Source organism: Anarhichas minor, unplaced genomic scaffold, assembly GCF_050575085.1.
Source record: "Anarhichas minor isolate MPS153535 unplaced genomic scaffold, ASM5057508v1 ptg000027l, whole genome shotgun sequence".
Classification (NCBI taxonomy): domain Eukaryota; kingdom Metazoa; phylum Chordata; class Actinopteri; order Perciformes; family Anarhichadidae; genus Anarhichas; species Anarhichas minor.
Genome location: NW_027466473.1, coordinates 11,912,263 through 11,927,429, shown reverse-complemented (window position 1 = coordinate 11,927,429; position 15,167 = coordinate 11,912,263). Strand labels below are relative to the sequence as shown.

General features: G+C 41.8%; 1 protein-coding gene across 1 annotated transcript; it reads left to right on the top strand.

The window, feature by feature from the left end:
* Positions 1-4,222: 4,222 nt before the first annotated feature.
* unc119a2 (unc-119 lipid binding chaperone a2) lies at positions 4,223-14,474 on the top strand. Its single transcript, XM_076102683.1, has 5 exons — positions 4,223-4,576; positions 12,176-12,289; positions 12,606-12,705; positions 12,825-12,997; positions 13,380-14,474. Exons 1-5 carry the CDS (start codon positions 4,327-4,329, stop codon positions 13,490-13,492), a joined length of 750 nt encoding a protein of 249 aa, XP_075958798.1. The 5' UTR covers positions 4,223-4,326; the 3' UTR covers positions 13,493-14,474.
* The last annotated feature ends 693 nt before the right edge of the window (positions 14,475-15,167 follow it).

The following is a 15,167-nucleotide window of genomic DNA, read 5'->3' as shown; positions in this document are numbered from 1 at the left end:
TTTTGGCAAACCTGCCCGAGGGAATAAATCAACAATGACGGTTAGCAGGGGGCAACGGCACCGACTGAAAGGTCTCATTGGCAAGAGTGGCAGCAGGAACACAGGGGAAATGTTGAGTATAGTTGGGATGTATGAAAGAAGTCAAGCTGTTAGTAACTTGTCACACTGCTGATTGATCTGTACCATGCAATCCTCCCATCAAGCCAATCACACAAGCTTCTTTTAATCACACTTTTGTGGAAGCTTTTTTAGAGCATGCGTAGCTGCTTATTTAATTTATTCCAAACAGCTGAATCAATAGCTGTGTATTTTACTGCATCCTTTATTGTGTCATTAAAGTAGGAAAGCATAGAGCACACAAAACAGAGAGAGCAGCTGATGGGTACACCCTCCGCTCTCTTAGCTACACTGGACAATAAACATTTAGGAGTGGCTTACCGAGGTCAGCACATTGCCCAGACTCTCTGTCTGTGTGTGTGTGTGTGTGTGTGTGTGTGTGTGTCCATATCATTATGTGATTGTGTCTACAGCACAGAGAGAGAGAGAGAGATACATGTGGACGTAATAATATCACAATAAGAATATTTTTTGTGTGCACAATCCTGATCAAAGTGGATCTGTTGAGATCAGAATGTGAGTCGGGATATTGTATGTTTGTGTGTGTGTGTGTGGGTGTGTGTGTGTGTGTGTCATAAATCTGTTTAAACAGTCAGAGTGTTGGGACCCTTCTCAATGGGGACAAAATGCATGTCCCCATAACGGAAATCATTACATTTTAGGGTCAAGATTTTGTTTATGGTTAGGTTTTAGATTAAGGTTAAGGTTATGGTAAGAGTTATGGTTAGGCTGGTAGCGTTTATGGTAGGTCTCCTGAATGTAAGTCAATGCAATATCCCCAAAAGTCATGAAAACACGACGTTTGTGTGTGTGTGTGTGTGTGTGTGTGTGTGTGTGTGTGTGTGTGTGTGTGTGTGTGTGCGCGTGTGTGTTTCTGCTGATGATAGCAGCAGCAGCTCAGACGTGACAAAGGGACAAGCAAACTCAGCAGGCTGATGTGAAGAGCCCACAGTGACCATATAGCCGGCTTTCAGTGCACACAGACATCCACATAACAAAACATCAGTTTCTTCTATACATGTTTAACAGACAACATTGCAGCACATAGTCTCTCTCTCTCACACACACACACACCAACCATATTTAATATTAACTTTAGAATTAAATATTTTAAAGTTGTAGTCTGCATATGAACAAAGGCAACAATCACGTCCTGTCTTGCTTGAATGGAATTGCTCTGGGTCGAGGGCACCTGTCAAAATAGATACACTTAGAAAACGCGATCTCATTTATCTCTCAGCTACTCAGAAAAGGACAACAGTAAACGCAGACTGCCTCTAGGGTGCAACAAACCCGGTCAATCAGTGCAGAGCCACGTGTGAAACATTAACGTATAGCTGGAAAGGACTTTGTTTCTTCTTTGACATGAAATCTCCATAAACTGAATATTTAGGCCGGCCTTTGTCTCAAAAGGGACTTTGTTGTTGTGGCTGCTGTTAACCGCAGGTACAGTTGGTTTGGCGCTGTTATCATCACACACAGTACCACTGCAGAGCTGTGACGGATAGTCATGTGTGACTGAGGTCTCCAGTGAGTCATGCAGAGACTTTACATGCATCAGTGAAAGAGAGACAGAAATAGGACTAATACCTCACAGAGAGTTGTTTCCATTCTGCTCTCTAGGGACAAAATACCAAAATAGGCCTATATGACTCTTTGTTTCCCACAGTACAGCAGTTGTGATTGTTTCCAGCACCAACTTTAAAAGTAAAGGCCGGAAAAAACACAATTAGAGCTGAATCTATCAATCTTTATTTGGTGAATCTGGCTGCAGGTCTTAGACTTAACACAACTTCTGAGAGCTGATTGCAACACAAGCAGTGGTGGATCATTTACTTTACATGCTTTTAAGAAGTAAATGCAGCAATAACACTCTGAGAACGTCTACATCAATAGCAAAAGTCGGCCATTTCCCAGTGTCTCTTGCGTCTCATGTCTGAGTGTGTTGGTGTCGGTGTGGCTCCTCCACTCACTCTTCTGGCTCCCTGATTGCTGCCAAGCTGATTCACCTGTTGCAAACTGCACAGCTGCAACCAATCTACTCATTAACGCTGCAGCGCATCAACTCTAGTTCATCCCTTACATTTCATTAAATCGTTATCACAACTACTGTGGTAGCTAGGCTCAGGCCGAACTTTGTATGTGAAGCTTTCCATGTATTCTCGTTAACCTGTCCAACCTCTGTATCAGTGTCCTGTGTTTGTAACACACCATAACACAGTCCAGCATTCTTTTCTCTTTTTTTAAGTACAGAAGTAGAGTAATAATTACCAATTCATGCTAAATGTCTCTTCTCCTTGTTATTGGACTATTGTGCATTAAAGTAACAGTGTGTAACATTTCGGGTGATCCATTGGCAGAGCTGTTTCAATCTACATGCAAAGCTGGTTCTCTTCACGGTGCCGGATGCCATGTTTCTATAGTAGCCCTGAACAGACTAACCAAACACATGTTTTCACGTTTTCGGGTCAACCACCATAGTTTTCCTAATGTTTTGGCGAACAGAAGAAATTTCAATTGGTTGCACTCTGCAACCTCACCGCTGGATGGTGCCAAATCCCACACACTGCACCTTTAAGATGGAAGCAGGTATCCATGTTGTCAGTGGTGGAAGAAGTATGCCTACTGAGATTCTCTACCTGAGCTAAGTTAAAGTACCAATACATCAATATATAAACACTCCTTTAGTATCAAGTATCAGTTTTGCATTCAAATCTAAATTCCTGGGGAGAAGGAAAGAAATGTACCCTCTCCTAGAGGTGGTGACAACTCACTGCTCTGCAGGTTGGATTCACTCTTATTTGAGCCTTTTCGCATAAACGAAGAACTGAATTTGTCAGGTTTCCTTGATTACACTTGATGGGTGCAGTAGGTATACTTGTACTTGTTGTATCATCTTTTGTATCTATCTACTTTAGGAACTTTAAAGGTAAAGTATGAGTAATATCTAGATGAGCAGAGAATAAAGTCACACTTCCTCTGTGTGTTGTTATCCGAGCTTCTCCATGCTTTGTTTACATAGGTGCCTTTTAGTGCACGTGAGCGTGCCCCAATGTCTAGCTCATGGCCGCGACACTGCGCTGAGCTCACACAGCGGTTACAGCTGATAACGCCGTTCCGACACACGCCATCATCGTAGCACCCACCCTTTGGTTTCCCCATAGGTAAACACAGTTAGCTCTGTTGCTGTTGTTTGCACTGTTAGAGTTGTTAGCACCGTTAGCTGCTTGGCGCTGACTCAGCCGTCTCCATGTTGAGAGCCATGTGGAGGCAACACAAAATGCTCCGAATTCCGAATTGTTTAAGATTGGCTTCATGTGTGTTCTTTTGTATCTTATGTTATTATAATGCAGGGGATAGTGGCACTTTTACATTGGCTTTGGCAACACCTATGGATCCATTATCCAACAGATTTTAAATCCTCCTCAACCAATTATCCAATTGTATCTGTTTGCCTTATGCCATTGCCAATTTTTAATTAGTTTTCAAAAGTTGAGTGTATCAAGACTCAACTTTTCCCCTTCGTATGTTTTCTGTCCTGGAACTGAGAGATGCCTGATTGAGCTGCTTACTGGAAGATGCACGGAAAAAAGCTGTTTGAAAGGTACAGTGACTTCACCATTATTTCCCACAAACTACTATAAAAAAAGTCCTTATTCAAGACGAATGGTAACATTTAACGGATGTTCTTGCTGTTTTAGGGGCCTCGACAGAGAGGGAACACACATTGCATATAATATAAGGCTCGTTTATCAGCCGTTTTGTCATCTGGATTGTTGCGTGCATTTGACGGTTGCTGCACAGATTGCGCGCAGAAGCACCAGGCGCTGAGACGCCCCCCCTCTCCTTGACAGCAACTGCCATCTGCCGCCTCTTTTTCAGTTTCAAACCCATCAGACTATAGCTTCACAGGACACCGCTGAAATAGCGTCTCAGAAAGCAGCTGCGCAATAAATAAAAAAAACTGAAATCAGCCCGCTTTCCACATATTGCGCTCACAGCCAACGAGAGCCGCGGCCGCTTGCATGCAAGCCGTCTGCGGCGGAGACAGACTGCAGGCTCATAAAGACGAAGCGGATTTGAATTAAGCACCGGATAACGTACAGCGACTGTGCATCCTTCGGCGAAGGAGGGAGGGGGGGAGAGGGAGGCAACTGTTTTGTATCTTGGAAGCCCTGGGTTAGGAGAAGGGGGGAGGAGGAGCGGAGAATGAGCTATTCTTGTACCAGCAGAGGCAGCAGCCAGGACCCATCAACCGTTAAGAAGCCTGCCGGTAATAATCCGGGCAGAGACACCGGAGGCACAGACAGCAGCAGCCCGAAGCAAACGGCGGCGATGAAAGTGAAGAAGGGCTGCAACTCGACCGACGTCGGGGTCCCGGTGACCACGGAGGAGGACCTGCTCGGCAGCACGGTGGTTACTCCGGAGGATGTTCTGGGCTTGCAGAAGATCACAGAGAGTAAGTTCACTGTCGGTTATTGAGTGACACGCACAAGGACAAAGGTGTTGCAATGTTCCAGCTCCTGCATGAGTCACGTATCACGTCATTGCCGTGTCCCCTTATTTATGTAATCTCTTTAGGCCCTATTCCAGCACATGGTAATGCACCAGTGGAGCCCTGTCCTGCGGTGAACGTTAACCTCCTCTGCTGGCATCTCGGTTTCCCTGTGACCTGCCAGCGTTGTTGGAGGTTAAGTTCAGCACACAGTGGGTGCTTTAAAAAACACCATGTGCGGTTCGAGTAAGTGTGATGGAGCGGTGAAAGACTCCTCAAATGCAGATGTTAGTTAATTTGCTGCAAACATGCATGGCTTACATTTTTTCCTCTTAAACTAGAAGGATGATTTTATGCGACTAGAAGGATGCAGAATGAGAATGGGGGGGGACTGAGGAGGCATCCTTCAAAGCAGCATGTATGCTTCCTTTGCATCAGTTCACATTTAGTTCAGTGCAGAAGTTTTCACCTGAGCAGAGAATTAAAACACCCAGGTGTCATGTCCGTGTGTGTTTGTAATCGACAAATTCATTTTTGTTTTAACAAATATGTGGAATACAGATATCTAAAAAACCTTTTCCAACTCTGGGGAGCTGGTGTTGAAATGTTCTAGCTGGAGTTTACAGTTTAATTCTGCAGTCGGGTTGCTTGGGATTTAAAATAAACTTCATCAAAAAGGTTGTATGGTATTGTATGAGTAGTAAATTAAGCTTTTACTTAAATATAAATAGCAATACTTAAATACAAGTAATACCACAATGTCAAAACACTCCGTTACATTAAATGTCTTGCACTCAAAATCCAAGTTAAATTACAAAAGTATTGTTATTATCAGCACTTAAGTATTTGTTATCAGACAAAGTGACCCTGTTATACATCTGCCTATGATTGCATATTACAGTGTGTTGTTTAGGCTCAGTGAATACAGTCTCTATACACAAGTAGAGCATCTCATTCAATGATAAACAAACCAATTTTATATTTATTTTCTTGGCATTTTCTGCCTCTTCACACATTTTCAATACCATGTTGAACTTTAAATGGCTAATTTTAATGACATATTCATCATGTTAAAATTATAAAGCTTAATGTATTTTTCTTTTTTTATGTCACACCTCTAAATCGCAAACAAGCCTCTTATAGGGAAAACACGGAGCGATAGCAGCCAAAGGAGCTCTTATGTGCAAAAGAACAGCTACATGTATCACCAACTCAGGTCTTAAACCAGTAGTTAGCTAATAGGTGGCCAGCAGGGCATTTGACTATTTAAAGACCGGTATAATACCTTACACAACACGGTTACATTGGCCATTACGGTGCAGACTGAGTGTGATAACATGCAAACACTCTGTTGGAGTTTCTTCTAGCTATTTTAAAAGGCATTTAAACTCACCAGCATTCACATTTTGTACTGATGGTCTTGTAGCTTTCCACATGTGACAGTGAGATAAGCCATGCAACTAGTGCTCGTCTATCTAACTATTTCTACAGTGAAGATAACTTCCTCAAATCATATTTGTCATCATTTTATCCTTTTTCTTATTCGTGTTACCTTTTCGTGAAGCTCATGCTAATACAGGGAGCGTATGCTGTAATGAGGAATGAGAGCTTGCTCGTCCACGCCAACGTAATCACAGTTTACTGAGAAGAGGAAAAGCTCGGGGAACATCCTTTGGCTCAGCTTCTTCCTTGATAGCCACCGTCAAGTTTCTTTAAATGTCTTTTTTTACGTATGTTGCACACATGAGTGTCTGTCGTTGGTGATTTCCACGAGTGAGTCTGTGTGTGGGATCGTTGTCCAGCTGCACAGCGACGGCAACATCGTAATGATTCTGTCTCCCACGCCGAACTTATTATGGTCTTGGAAACTCTCACTTTTCTATCTCGCAGCGTCATCGCCGGAGGCAATAGGAGGCATGTGTGAATCACCACAGCAACGTGAATACACGCTTGAATCACTACGGCAACATGAAGCATCTCCCCGTGGTTACAGCCAGTGGAGCGTGCAGCTCTGTTCTCCTCCACATTTCCTCCTCCTACTCTCCTCCTCTTCTTTCTTCTCCTCTGCTTCGCCGTTTCACGTAGTCGTGCTGTCACTTGATGGATTACACAGACAAAACGGACATATGTGCACACACACACACTCACGCTTGCTTGTGCAAAGCAGGAAACCGCCTGAAGAGAGCCACTGCTGCCCTTCTGTTGTTTTGTGACTCGTCTGTCTCAGTTATTTCCTGCTGCTGCACATTCTCAAGTGGCTGAAATTGATTCCCTCCCGAAAGTGGCATGATACACTGACAAAACTCCGCACAGCTCAGTTATACTTGACAACAGTTGTGAGTCAGAAACGTTGTTGATTGAAGCAGTTTGGAGCATAGATGTCTCACAGGAGAGGGAACTTCCCTTTGTGTCGGACACATTCTCACAAAAAAGACTTTCAAATAGCGTGAAGTTGCCACGAATCATTTTCTGCTCCATCCGTCTGGTAATCAAAGCAAACTGCTGAGATTGATTAAGAGTTGCATAGACGTAACAGGCTTTCTGCTCAGTTGACTGATCTGATCCAAACTTATGTTCTTAACTGAATCTTAATCTGCCGACCCATCACACACTCAGATCTGCAAGAAAGACTCCTCTGCAGATACTTGTTTCTTTTAAGGAAACAGTTAGTTTCATTATTATTATTTTTTCAGATTAATCAATTGTTTTGTTTCAAGCTGAAACGATTTGTTGATTCAGTGAAGAGAGTTTGGTGAACACTCGTACCAGAAAGCCTCGCGGGAAAAAGTAAGATTGAGGTTAACGTCCTTGCATGAAATCCATTGTGTGCTAGTGTTTCATTACAGTAATTAACACCCACCACTCTCAGGTGTGTTATCCCACATGAGACATAAGCTTCCCTTCAGCTCAGTGAGGGCTTCTCTACTATATACATAACACAGCCAGCTCCTATGGACTTCTACCACTCTGTCCCGTAGGCATGTAAACCACACATATCGTCTCCTGTCCTCTTGATCACCTCACAGCGGCTCTCAGTGCTGTGTAGATGAAGGTCCCACACAAACATTTTGTCAGTGTTTGTTTTGTTGGCTTCTTTTTATGTATATTTGATCTCACTTATAGTTTTACAATTTTCATGTTAAAGTTGAAAGTATGATTTAGTTGTTGTTGATTGTATCTACCTTTTTGCTGACTGACAAAACTCCTGACACAACTGGCTCATGATTACGTTTGAAATTAATGAATGAAACATAAAATATGCCAAATTGCAGAAGGACAATGCTCTAAAATGCCATGTCATCTTCACTTTACAACTTTTTAATTAGTTTGCATTGTAAGCCAGAAAAAGGTTGCAATGCCAGAGACTTAATTTGCAAAACATCCTCTTCTAATCACTGTGATGGAGTTCGATATTGTTCAGGTTTAGAGGGCGACACATCTCGTCCCTGTCTTACTGACCTGAATTTACCTGACTACAGGGTCATGGCACAATGAGTGAGTCTCTGAAATCCTCTGAGTAGTGAACAATATCTGTGTTGGGCCTTCTCTAATTTTATGACCCATCTGAATAATCTCATAATTATTCTGACAAGCAAATCAATTTGACCTGGTTTCATCACCTGCTGCCCCGTTTAACTTGACAGTACGGAGCATTTAACTGCATCAGATGCAGCACACTGCTAAAAGACTCTGACCACATTTCTATATCGACAATAATTCATCAGTCCTCGACCTCAACCAGTATTTCCCTATGACAATCCGAGTAGGGCTGCAACAAACCATTATTTCACTATCAATTAATCTGCCAGTTGCTTTCTCTATTAATCGTTCGGTCAAATTAAATGTCTTGTGTTTTCTGACCAACAGGCCAAAATCCCCAAATACTTAATTACTAATTTATACTCGTATTAGTAACTTAACTTGTTTATCAAGCTACAGTTTCAAAGATTTGCTGGTTCCATATTCCAAAATGTGAGGAATTGTAGCTTTTCTCTGATTTATAATGTAAATTTGAGAAAAATTTGCTACTTAAAAATGTTACTTTGAGCTCTAGATATATACAAAATTAGGGCTGGAACTAACAATAACTTTGCAATAATTCATTTTTAGAAATTGTTTCGTCAATGTGTTGTTCGACCAAAATATCCAAATGTATTCAATGTCAATGATCCATGTTTTTTGTTTTTTTTAAACCATCAAATTTCCACATATCAAAAGCTGGAATCAGAAAACTATTGGCAATTTTTCCTATTTTGGGCTCGCAATATAATGAATCTTTCATCAAAAACATTAATTAAACTTTTTGCAGATTGCGCCTTTAAACCTGATTAATGCCACCGGTTCTCGAGATTTTATCTTGAGCATTTGACGATCGATACTTGTTCCGCTCCATATCAAGTTTCATTCACAACAAGCCTCTGTGAGGCTGCACTTAGGCACAGCGGTGCTTAACAAGGCTAATGTCTGCATGCTAACATGCTCACAAAATATTTTAAATGCACTTCACCATTTTAAGATCGATCATTCTCAGTTTTTGCCCAATTTCATGTTGCTTTAATATGGCTTCATATGCCAGTAATCTTAAACCCTCCCGCTGGAAGGTTCCTAAGATCTCTGCTGTCCCAGCGTTATCTGGGTGAACAGCTAAAACAAGCTCACAACTGTTTATTCTGGCTGAATCTAGGCCATGTGGTTCAGTGTGTGTTGAACTGTGGACCTGACCGACTCAGTTTAGCCAGTAAACTGCTGATTTCTGCCACGTCTGCTGTGATCAACCGAGAGATGACAGAAAACAAACATTGTCTTTGTCATAAATCTATTTAGTTTAAGGTATGAACCTTAAGGTTTCTGTGCTGGTTGATCGGTTGCTGTTTGCAACAACAATAATGCAGTTTAACACTGCAGCAAACACTCGTTGAGCAGCTACTTTGTCAGAAATCTTTACTTTTTTTATTACCACACTTTAAACCATTTGTTAAAAAAACTATAAAAGTCCCAAAGAGACATATCATTGTGTTGGTTTCCAACACCAAAAAAAAAATCACCAGAAAACATTTTACGATACCCATCCGACATGACGTGCTGATAAAAGATGTAATTATAAGTGAAGGCTGTAAAATGTTGGATCTGGAGGTCGATACATTAGTCTTGTTATGAGGACACATGACATCTGTTGTTAAAAAAAAAACTGCTGATGTTGAAGTTTGAAGAAGTGGTTGAGACGAGCTTCCTGTTTTCCAGCAGCGCTGCAGAGTTGCTGCAACACTTATCTTAGTGTGTTTCCTCATTCAACTTCACGTCACTGAACACTTTGAATTCACAAAGGTTGTCTTTTGGTTGTATAAGTCCTATAAAGACACACACACACACAGGGACAGGGACGGGTTCTGTCTCGGTGTGTTTACTATCACAGCACCCCGAAGGAGAGCTGACAGTGATGAACAGGGGTCTGATCACGGCTTCATTAGCTCCTAGCAGCAAGTTATCCTCAGGTGTGTGTGTGTGTGTGTGTTTGTCAGACTGTGTGTGATTTACTACACACACACAAACGAACAGCAAACTCTCTTGTTCAAACTTCTTGTCTGTACTGTAATTATGAGACTCAACGTTAACTGTTAGCTACTAGCTGTGTGAGGCTACAGTGTTGTATAACCTACACAAGTACACACACTAACTGTTATCAAGGCCCAGCTCCTTGCAGCCATAGATGATGAATGCTATTATTTAGAATGATGTGGCTGCTGTTTGTTTGTCGGTCTCATGTGTGTGTGTGTGTGTGTGTAGACTGTGTGGATCTTCAAGTGTTGTGCGGCGGCGTGTTCAGCTGATGTGTTCAGAAGAGCCGACCTCAGCGTTCAGACTGACAGAGGAGCAAAGGCATCCGAGCGTCACAACGAATCAGATCAGCTCTGTCAGGAGGGAGCACTCTTTAAACGGAGTCGACAACACGCTGTGACTTCGGGTTATGTTTCTCTGTTATGAACACATAAACACGAGAAATAGCATGCAGAGAGCATTGTAAACAATCTTCCAGGGAGAATTAATGTAGAAATAAACAGCATTCAGGAAGCAAAAAGGCTCCAGCTTGGTAACAATGTGAGTAAGTGACTAAAAACACTTTCTTCCTTAATACTGCTGACCTACTTATTATATCATTTACATTTCAAGTTTAGCAACACTGGTGAACTACAGACTAATAGACAATTCAAGGTGCACATTATTGAAATCATATCCGATCATTTTCCTCACAAGTGGTTTGAGGTTTGATCGAGCGTTTTTATGAACTTAATTTTGAAGCATTCGCGTGATCAATTTCATCGTTCTTCTTTTACACAATGGGAGCCGTCATTTTATGTCCCCGTGTCAAGGATCTTTTAGTTTTATCCTCACTTGTGAAGCCGTCTGTAAAGTGTTTGTTGATCACCTTTCTGGTGTTTAGTAATGATGGTTGATGGTTTGCAGGTACATGTGATGAATTAATGTTGCAGAAGCTATGAATAAACACAGCCCTGCGTAATTGTATGTTGTCAGGTGTTTTGCATCAGCAGTTGATTTTAAATCAGACCTTTACCGTCAGTGCTGACCCTCCCGTGTCTTCTTACACACATCCTGATCCACCAAACTAAAAGACATCATGACATTTTTTTTAAATGTACCAAACGTAAGATACTGATTGAATCAATTTAGCAAACAAATTCATATTTAATCAAAAATATGAAAAACAAACCATCATGAGATGCAGAGTTGGGAGCTGATGTTAACATCTGGACACATCACGTTGTCTTGTTTTTTAGTGGGAAGCTGTCGATGCGTCACAGAGGACAGCTGGTGGGTTGATTGGACAGTCAGAGCTCCCGTCATTTGTGATTAAATTATCCCTTGTGTACTGATAGACGTCCATGTCTCCACTGTTGTTCCTCTTTGTCTTTGAGCAGACATGTGGTCAGCCGGCACAGCGTGCGTCTGTGTGACAACTGCAGATTTATTAACTTGTAATCACACATTCACTGACTCTGACCTGCAGCGCTCCCCTCTCTGAAACAACGTTATCCCAAATGTATTTGTCATTTATTTTTCATCCATGTGAGCTTTATGATTGCCGTAGTGAGGCAGTGGAGATGATGGAGAGATGTTGAAGTTACACATGCCGGCCTGCGGTGCCATCGGATCAGGCAGGAAGTGTCTGCTCTGCTGGGGAGCGCTAATACGCAGTGACACTGCCCGGTGAGGGCAGGAAGGATTAGAGGAATGAAAATAACTTGTGTCTCTTTCTTACTGGGTGTGTGTGTGTGTGTGTGTGTACGTGTATGTGTGTGTCTGTTTGGGCCTCCATTGTCCCATTTGTGAGGAAATGGCTCCTCTAACACATTGCCTAAATGAAATATTTCTTCAATGACATCTTAAAATATCTGATCAAAGACCGATCCAGCCGTCACTTTTTGACCCTCTCTGCTCTGAACACATTTCACTCTCAAAAAGTATTGATCAGAAAGTAAAAAAGTGCATCCTCTGTATTAGTGTTTAATCTGTAATTCTCTCTCTATTTTTCCCTGCCTTTTTTAGATTATCTTTGCAGCCCGGACGAGAACATTTACAACATTGACTTCACCAGGTTCAGGATCAGAGACATGGAGTCCGCCACGGTGCTGTTTGAAATCACCAAACCTCCATCTACAGGCGAGTCACTGATGGATTTCTTTCACTTAACCTACAATTAACATGAAAATACTTGCAGTAAATCAACATTATAAAGCACTTATCCACTAAACAAATCCATTAACTTCCCACCAACACATTGGTGCTTATTCTACCAAACAAAATGCATAGTTTTTGATAGCAGACATGAACTGGAATGTAAACCTGGCACTTATTCTACTTTTCTGGGTTGTTTAATACTGTGTGTTTTGTAACAGGCAAGCCAAGAAAATGTCCGTAACTAAAAAGATTTACTTTAATTCTGTTTCTGTTGCGCGCAAACTGATCCTCAACTTAGACAAAGCAGGGGAGAAGGGGGATGTTGACCCAAACGCCGGCCGATTTGTCCGTTACCAGTTCACCCCCGCTTTTCTCCGACTGCGGCAAGTTGGAGCCACGTAAGTGAGAACGTGTGAATCTTTACTGATAAGGATGTGTCCTCTGTGTCTTCCTTTGTTTGTCTGTAATTTCCCTGCCCCGCTCACCTGTTTCTGTCTGTCTGTCTTCGTCCCTGCAGCGTTGAGTTCACGGTCGGAGACATGCCGATAGAAAACTTCAGGATGATTGAGAGACATTATTTCAGAGAGAAGTTGCTCAAGAGTTTTGACTTTGAGTTTGGCTTCTGCATGCCCAGCAGCAAAAACACCTGTGAACATATCTACGAATTTCCACCTCTGTCTGAAGACATCAGTAAGTCAATGCTTTATAATATATTCTCAATTAACAAAACAGTTGTTGATAAGCTTTCTTTCTTTGGCGTTCAATAGCAGTTCAGTGGATCACCAAGATCAGTAAGATTCATTGTCTGGGGATCATGAATGTCTTTACCAAATTTCATGGCAGTCTAATGAACGGTTGTCAAGATATTTCAGTCTGGACCAAAGTGGTGGACCGACAGACCGGCATTGCCATCCCTATAGAGCCGTGCTGCTAGCATAGCTAAAACATAAAAAATGTGTATTCATTGTTTCTTATCGCTATACTCATCTTGGGACCCCTTCAAATGTATCTTGGACCCCTTGGTTGTGAACCAGTGCTCTAACAGCAGTGATGTTTTTGTGTCTGCCCTCAGTCAGAGAGATGGTCCTGCACCCGTATGAGACGCAGTCCGACAGCTTCTACTTTGTGGACAATAAGCTGGTGATGCACAACAAGGCGGACTACTCGTACAACGGCGGGACGTAGAGACGACACGCGGACACGAGAGACAGGTGGATGTACGGACTGACCTGGGGGGGCGATCAGAGTACACTGGTGGGACTAACGTCCTGTCAATCCAGTAGTCTCTCTCTCTTTATCTCTCTCTTTCTCTATCTCTTCCTCCCGCTGAGAGAACGCCATCCAGAAAACGGCCACACAGACGTGTCAGTTGCAAACTGTTTGTGTGTTTGCGTGTGTGTGTGTGTGTGTGTGTGTGTGTTAGCATGTATAAGTTTGGCAAAACCTAAAAGCTGCAAACACACACACAGTTCACAGCACGGCGTGGGGTCGCTGTAACAAAGTGTTTTTGTAACATGATAAACCAGCAAGTAAGCAACTTTTTAGGAAATATCAGATGTTTTTTCGCTCTCTAGCCACGTCGTGTGAAGTGGAAAAAGTTAAAACCTCCGTAATATTTTTCATTGCTGTATGTTAGGGTTTAGGAACACATATTGCATCTAAACTCGAGTGTTTTATGGACTTCAGTTCTTCTTCTCAGTTTCCGTGAGTGAGCTTTTTTGGAGTGTGTTTGTGTACTTTGTATGACTGTCTGTGTCTGTCAGTGTGACGCATGACTAATGGTCTGGTAAGAATATATTAACTTAAATGTCAATAATGTGGTCATTTGGTTTCTAAAGGTAAAATAGATTTTGGAAACCTGTTAGTTCATCAGACCCGTTTTCTTTGTTCCTTATTTATTTCTCGAGTTGTGTGGCGTGTGTTGCCCGTAGGGCGTATGTGTTCATCGTCTTTGCTCAAAGCACAACATGTCGGCAGAGCCAACAAAGGGGGAACTTGTGAAGATGAGCTAATCTGAAATGCCCATAATGTACTTTGTCATGTGTGTACTAGTTGTACTTCCAGCCTCATGTTGCTTTGTTTAGGTCAGAAAGAAGTTGTTCAAACTTTTGTTAGGTTGCCTATCCGAGTTGACATTTTTGCTGTTTGTAAACACTTCATAAGAGAAGAAGAAAATTAGCATTTTTAAATGTTGATTTGTTTCAATCAGATTTGTGTTGCACAAAGGAAAGAGATAGAGGGAATGTAGCAGAAATCACCCTCAAATATATTTTTTGGTTTGTGTGCATTCTAATGTCTGTTTCTAAATCCGTCTGTCTCGTGTCTCTTAAGTCCATTTGTTGTTTCTCTAGTTTCTGCCTCTCATACATTTCTGACTGTTTTTTTTTTTAGACACATTCCAGTAAGTTAAGACCTGAGTGTGTTGATCTCTTGTTATTTGAGGGAATCTATCACACAGAGAATCAGTGTCTTGGGACGCCTCTAAGTTGTGGTATGCTCACTTGCCGTTCTCTCTGACTGTGCGGAGACACAACCCGACTCAAAAAGTGTTTCAGCCTATCTGCATATACTCTTTGATTTGAATTTCTCGAAAGTAGGTTTTGGTTGCTGTGTTTTTAGTGATTCTGCAGTAAAATCCAACCTGCATTTGCAAATACTGAGTCAGGTATGCAAGGAAGTGCAGCCAGTTTAGAGGAACTCACATTAATGCACCCGTTGTGTGTTCAGATCAACACAAGAAAAGGGTGGAAATGGATTCAGATTGTCATCGGGACTTTGTTTTAGTCTGCACAAGTTTAAAAAAAAATTAATAAAAAATACAGACAAGAAGAGCTCAAATTGAACTCGGTGTGTTGATAAA